This window comes from Ammospiza caudacuta, unplaced genomic scaffold (assembly GCF_027887145.1).
Source record: "Ammospiza caudacuta isolate bAmmCau1 unplaced genomic scaffold, bAmmCau1.pri scaffold_39, whole genome shotgun sequence".
NCBI lineage: Eukaryota > Metazoa > Chordata > Aves > Passeriformes > Passerellidae > Ammospiza > Ammospiza caudacuta.
Window position 1 is genome coordinate 863,355 of NW_026683124.1, and position 7,143 is coordinate 870,497.

Genomic DNA, 7,143 nt, shown 5'->3' on the forward strand with positions numbered 1-7,143 from the left:
GACAAGGGAGCTCTGCTCTGTCTATGGAAGGAGGTGCAAGTGCAGCCACTGGAGTGGGAACCACAACTCATCAGGTTTGTGTCCTTTGGGAGTCAGGAACTGGTGGGACTCAGAGGCACACGAAGTTTCTCTTCATGGCACATCTAAAAATGTGAATATGATAAAATTTAATAAAAACCAAAACCCTTCCCTCTTCTCCATGTGACATTCCAGAAACATATGACATGTCCACCATCCACAAGGGATTTCCATACAGGAAGGATTTTAGACAAAGACAACTTAGTTGTAGTTTTATGTCAGTCTTGTTCCAGTCTGAAACAGGGCCCAGCATGGTGCCGGGATCATCAGAGAGCTGAGGTGTGTGCTGGAGTTCAATGCCCTCCACATCCCGCAGCAGCCCTGCATTTCCCTCCTGCAGCCTTGGTCTCCAGCACAGCCATGGAGGCTCTTTGGGCTCTGGACTGTTCCTGCAGCCCCCAAGGGCAGCTGAGCTCTGCCTTTGGCACAGTCAGGCCTGGCCAGCGCAGGCCATGCTCAGCAATTGCTTGTGTGTGCCTGGCCTTGCTGTCAGCCCCGGCAGTGGCGGCGTGGCCCCTTTGTGGCCTTGTGCTGGCCCAACCATGGTGGCCCAGCCCCTGTGCAGGCCCAGTCCCTTTGCAGGCCCAGCCCAGGCCAGGAGCATTGCGGCCGGGAACGGCCCCTGTGCCGTGCTGCCCACAGCAGCCTTGGGGCTCTGTGCCCCATGGCCTCCCTGCTGGGCAGCCTCTGCCAGCTCCTGCAGAGCCCCTGGCACCTGTGGGGCTGCACAGACAGCCCTGCCCCGGGCTCTGCCACCCTCTGGGCCAGAAGAGAGGAAGCCAGGGCTGTCCACGGCTAGAAACAGGCCCTGAGACCTGCAGGAGGATGGAGCTGGGCCACAGCCAAACTCAGCCCAGGCCAAAGCTGAGCTCAGCAGCCAGAGCTGCCAAGGGCTGGGCACAGAGGCTGGCACTGACAAATGTCCTGGGCCCCCTCCCTGCTCTGTCCATGCCACCAAGGGCACAGAGCAGCCTCCTCTCTGGCCCTCTTGCCTGTTTGCAATGCCTTGCACAGGCGCTGGCCCTGCCCCACAAGGCCTGGCCTGAGTCCTGCCCCTGCACGCTCAGCCAGGCTGAGATGGACACTGATGGTTTCTGGGCCAGGCTCTCTGAGCCCAACCCAGCTCCCTGCAAGCTCTGCCAGCTGCCCTGAGCTCTGGGCAGCACCAAGGGCCTCTCCCCAGCCCAGCCCAGCCAGCTCTGGCCCCACAGCTCTGCTCAGGCCAGCCTGCTCTGGGCACTGCCCCACAGCCTCAGCCCCTGGCAAGGGCACAGCAGCAGCTGCAGCTGCCACAGGACTCAGTCCCAGCCATGGGGGAAGGTGCTGGGCCAAGGCCAAAGGAGGCTCCCTGGCTGCCCTGCTCCCCCTGGGCTGAGGTGCTGAGGGCTCTGTAGCCCCTGCTGCCATCCCATCTGCCCAGGGCAGCACAAGAGCCGTGGCCTTGGGGCCCTCAAGAGCTGCTCCTGCTCCAGGCCCAGGGCCCATGCCAAAGCTGGGGCAGGCACAAAGCTGTGCCCATTTCTGTCCCTTGCTGCTCTGATGGGGATTGGTTCTCAGCTTCTTGGCATTTGATGATGAATTTTCCTACTGCAGAGGCCTCTTCTTTCTTGAGCTCTTCAGTTCAGGAATTCACGAGAAAAGGCTCATAAACATTTGTTCACAATGCCTGAAAAAGAAAAGCCACAGGGAATACTCCAGGTTTTCAATTCTTTCGTGGTTAATTAGACACATTTCTGAAGTGTATTCAAACTGAATATACTGTATTGAAAACAATGAAGAGAGAATTGATTTATCCTGTTAAGTTTTCTTTTCCTGTTTATGGACTGATATCAGCAATGTCCAATTGATATTGACCACAGCACCTTCTAATGCAGTCTGAATAAATATTAAAATCAAGAGTTTAAAGCGGACGATCAGTAACGCTTTTTCCCCACCACTTACCCACCATTTCACTCATCCAAACCCTGGGAACCCTATGGGTCAGGAACAGGTAAGATACCATCCCTGGAAGTGTTTAAGGAAAGACTGGATGTGGCACTCAGTGCCATGGTCTGGGTGACAAAATGATGTTGGGTTCCAGGTTGGACTTGATGCTCTCCAAGGTCCTTTGCAGCCTGGTTGATTCTCTGATGATTGTGACACTAAGCAAGGCCCTGGGGAAGCAAGGGGTCATTGTGACACTAAGCAAGGGGCCTGGTAGCACTAAGGGGACAATGGTGACACTGTGTGTGACATGGCAGCACAGAGCCAAGGGGCCATTGTGACACTGTGGGGCTGAATGGAAGCAAGGAGTCCATGGTGACAGACAGTCTGGGTCCTGCTGGAACCACAGAGGCTACTGGGACACTGCAGGGCCTTGTGGAACCAAGGGGCCATTGTGCCACTGTGGAACCAAGGAGACCCTTGGGAGAGCGTGGGGACAATGGAATCAAGTGGGCATTGCAGCATTGCAAGGACTCTGGGAACTGAGGGAACAATTGTGACACTGTGGTGCCCCATGGAACGAAAGCGTCCCTGGTGACACGGCAGGATCTTGTGTCGCCAGGGCTCCATTGTGACACTAAAGCACCAAGGAATTCGTTGTGGCACTCTGAGGCCTCATGGAACCAAGAGGCCACTGTGACCCTGCAGGGCCTTGTGGAACCATGCAGAGCATTGTGACAGAGCAGGACCTGGTGTCATGATGGGGCCATTGTGACACTGCAGGGCCCCATGGAACCAAGGGGTCAGTGCTGCTCCTCAGGGACTCCTGGAATGAAGGAAACATGTTTGACACCGTGGTGGCCCTTGGGACCAAGAGGCCATTGTGACACAGTGCAACCAAGGAGAGCATTGCTGCACTGCCAGACCTCGTGGAACCAAGAGTCCATTGTGACACTGCAGGGCCTTGGGGGACATGGTGAGATTGTGACACCAAGGGATGCCAGGGAACCAAAAGGAACATTGTGACACTGGGAGGCCTCATGGAATCACGGAGACCATTGGGACACTCTGGGGCCTCATGGAACCGTGGTGACACCAAGTTGGCTGGGAATATAGATCTGCTGGAGGGTAGGAGGGCTCTGCACAGGGGCCTGGACAGGCTGGATCCAGGGCCCAAATCCAACAAGGTGAGGTTTAACAAGTCCAAGTGCTGGGTCCTGCACTTTGGCCACAACAACCCCTGTAGCACTACAGGCAGGGCACAGAGTGGCTGGACAGCAGCCAGGCAGAAAGGGACCTTCAGGGAGTGATGGACAGCAGGCTGGACATGAGGCAGCAGTGTGCCCAGGTCGGCAAGAAGGCCAATGGCTCCTGGCCTGGATCAGGAATGGTGTGGCCAGGAGGAGCAGGGCAGTGATTCTTCCCCTGTGGTCAGCACTGGTTGGGCAGCTCCTTAAATGCTTTGTCCAGTTCTGGGCTCCCCAATTTATGAAGGACATGGAGGGGCTGCAACATTTCCAGAGAAGGGCAACAAGGTTGTGGAGGGGTCTGGAACACAAGAGCTTTGAGGAGTGGCTGAGGCAGCTGGGGTTGTTTTTCCTGGAGAAGAAGAGGCTCAGGGAAGACAAGCAGTGTCGGGACACAGGTTGGACTTGATAATCTCCAAGGTCTTTTCCAACCTTGCTGAATCTGGGATTCTCTGAAACCACCCTTGGAGCAGTTGCAAGATGAGCCCTGGGCCTCCTCTTCAGCAGCTCCAGCAGCCCAGGTCCCTAAGCTTCTCCTGCCAGCCCCAAAGCCCATCCTGTCAGTCCTGCAGAGCCTCTACAGCTCCTCCTCACTGCCCAGAACAGGGAGCCCCAGAGCCAGACACAGCAGCCCAGATGTGCCCCCCTGGCCTGGGGTGCCTCTGGCAAGGGAGCAGCACCAGGCACTGCAGGAGCCTGCAGACAATTCCTGCAGGACTTGTAGGATGATCCTGCTGCCCAGGGGATGTTCCCATGGTGCCAAGTCAGGAACTGCAATGGGGAGTGGGGCCAGAGAGGAAGGGGCAAACAGGGATTGGCTGTTTGCAGGAGAGGGAACAGGGCTGGGCAACAGGAAGAGATTTGTGCCAGACAGAGTAAAGAAAGCCAGGATGAAGCAAAGGAAATGCTCAGGGCAGTTTGGGAGTGGCTGCCAGGCAGCCCTGGCTCTGAGCAACAGCGTTTGCAGTGGGACAGGAAACTCCCAGCAGATGGGAACAAACTTTCTGGCTGACTGCAGAGGCCAGGACAAAGCTGAGTGGTTTCCCTGGTGTTCCCCCAGCCCTTGCAGGCCCCAGGGGCTGATGGCATTTGTGCCTCTGGACCATGTCCCCACACCAACTGCAATGGGCTGTTCACGGGGCTTTTCAGTGCTGAGAATTGGCCTGCCCGTGTTCTTGAGAGAGCCTGGGCAAGGAGCCTGGAGCCCCCAGGCCCTGGCCTGAGGCGTCAGCGCTGCCCCAGGAGTGCCCATGGCCTGTCCCTGCTGCAGCCCCGGCACTGCCGCCCCCAGGGCTGTGCCTGGCCCCGAGAGCACTCAGGCCCTGCAGCAACACCAGGGCCACCAGGGCAGCGGGGCAGGGCCATGGCAGCAGCACTGGCAACACCAAGTGCTGCTGCTGCTGGGCACAGCTGCTGGTCCAGCCCTGATCTGCCCCCAGCTCGGCACACAGACATTGCTGCACTGTGCAGAGAAGGCAACAAAAGGGGGATCTCCAGCGAAAACTTTGCTGGACTGTGGCAGTGAGGATCTATGTTCTTGATAGCTTCATATGAAATAAATCCTTTATTTCATTTAAAGGTATCAAGAGCACAGCTCCTCACTGACACAGTCCGCAGGTCACAGTGGAAGTGTGGAGAAACAAAATGATATATGGCAAAATTAATTGCTTTCGTTTAGGGACAACATTAAAAATGGTAAACAACGAAAAAGAAGCTCCAAAATGAAGCCAACAAGAAATATCAAAGACAACTTTTATTACAAGTTATTCTCAGAAACTGTCCAGCAGTTCAATGTTTCTTACATTGTCTAGTCATCAGTCTCCACACTGCAGCCTTGAGCTCCTGGTTCCTCAGGCTGTAGATGAGGGGGTTCAGGGCTGGAGGCACCACCGAATACAGAACTGACAGGGCCAGATCCAGGGATGGGGAGGAAATGGAGGAGGGTTTCAGGTAGGCAAAAAAGCCAGTGCTGAGGAACAGGGAGAGCACGGCCAGGTGAGGGAGGCAGGTGGAAAAGGCTTTGTGCCGTCCCTGCTCAGAGGGGATCCTCAGCACAGCCCTGAAGATCTGCACATAGGAGAAAACAATAAACACAAAACAACCAAAGGCTAAACTGGCACCAATCACAATGAGCCCAAGTTCCCTGAGATAGGAGTAGGAGCAAGAGAGCTTGAGGATATGGGGGATTTCACAGAAGAATTGACCCAGGGCATTACCTTTACACAGGGGCAATGAAAATGTATTGGCTGTGTTCATGAGAGCATTTAGAAAGCCACTGGTCCAGGCAGCTTCTGCCATGTGGGCACAAGCTCTGCTGCCCAGGAGGGTCCTGTAGTGCAGGGGTTTGCAGATGGACACATAGCGGTCGTAGCACATGATGGTCAGGAGGAAATACTCTGCTGAGAGGAATAACACAAAGAAAAACAGCTGTACAGCACATCCTGAGTAGGAGATGTTCCTGGTGTCCCAGAGGGAATTGTGCATGGCTTTGGGGACTGTGGTGCAGATCATGCCCAGGTCGCTGAGGGCCAGGTTGAGCAGGAAGAAGAACATGGGCGTGTGCAGGTGGTGGCCGCAGGCTACGGCGCTGATGATGAGGCCGTTGGCCAGGAGGGCAGCCAGGGAGATGCCCAGCAAGAGGCAGAAGTGCAGGAGCTGCAGCTGCCGCGTGTCTGCCAATGCCAGCAGGAGGAAGTGCCTGATGGAGCTGCTGTTGGACATTTGCTGTGTCTGAGCATTTCAACCTGCAGAAGGAGGAAAGACAGGGCAATGGGTGGGGGTGGGGGGGGGGGGGGGGGAGATTTCTCACAGAAAAGTCAAAGCTCTTTTTCATAGAGTCTTTCCTGTCACTGAACACCTCCCCCTGTCCATATCTCAGAGATCTTCCTTCAGCTCTGTTACTGGAGCTCTGATTGCTGCTGGCCAATGCTGTGTGAGGAGTTGGACCTTCACCTGCAGGATGGCTCGGAGTCAGTCCTGACCCCCAGTAAGTGCAGGGGAACAGGGCCCAGGCCTGGTGTAGGGACTTGGATAAAGAATGTTCAGCTAAGGCAGAGGAGCTGCCTGGGTGAAGGGCTGGGGATGACAGGAGGCAGAATGAGAGATTCTGCTGTGCTGTGGAAGAACAGAGAGTCCAGCGAGGCAGGAGGATTGTCTGAGGCTTAGTGCAGACTGAGGGGAGCTGCTCTGTCCCTCTCTCCTGTTCCAGCTGCCCTGCACTTGCACCTTTCTGAGATCCACTCCCGTGTTACCCTCGACAGCCAGGAGACACAGCTGAGAGCAGAGGGATCCCTGGCACACAAAGGGGCTCCTGCCTTTCCCAGAGTCAGGAGAATGGACTCATTTCCAGCCTCCCAGGCTGCCCTGCCCAGAGCTCCCTGGGCACAGGGAGCTGGGACACCCCATTCCTGTGCTCAGCCTGCACAGGAGGAGCCCAAGCGCTGGGCCTGGCCCTGCAGCTGGAACTGCCATTGCAGAGAGCCCCTCAGCAATGCCAGCAGCACCTGGGCAAGGCAAGGAGAGAGAGAGAGCCAGGCCTGAGGAAAAGCCTTTCCCTGGCCAGCCCTGCCCAGCCCCTGCCAGGCGGCAGCAGGGCAGGACAGTGGCCCTCAGGCCCTGGTCAGCAGGGAATGGGCACAGGGCCGCAGAGATGCCCTTCATCTCTGGGGCTGCTCTGCCGGCCCAGGAGAGACTGAGGGCCCCGAACCCCCGGGCTGAGGGCTGTGCTGGCTGCGAGGGGACACAAGAGCTGTGCTGCTCACGGCAGTGTCTGCCCTGCAGGGCAGGCCCAGCAGGTGCCACATCTGCCCTGCAGCAGGGCTTCCCTCAGCACTGCCTCCCTCCCTCCCTGCCCACGGCTCTGCTGCTGGAGCTGTACGAGCCCGAGCTGCTCCTG

General features: G+C 56.9%; 1 protein-coding gene across 1 annotated transcript; it reads right to left on the reverse strand.

The window, feature by feature from the left end:
* Nucleotides 1-5,036: 5,036 nt before the first annotated feature.
* LOC131571808 (olfactory receptor 14J1-like) lies at nt 5,037-5,969 on the reverse strand. Its single transcript, XM_058824577.1, has one exon. It carries the CDS (start codon nt 5,967-5,969, stop codon nt 5,037-5,039), a length of 933 nt encoding a protein of 310 aa, XP_058680560.1.
* Between the last annotated feature and the right edge of the window lie 1,174 nt (nt 5,970-7,143).

What these genes read in the sequence shown, in the direction of transcription:
- LOC131571808 (XM_058824577.1), bottom strand. Translation starts at nt 5,969, where the DNA reads ATGTCCAACAGCAGCTCCATCAGGCACTTCCTCCTGCTGGCATTGGCA.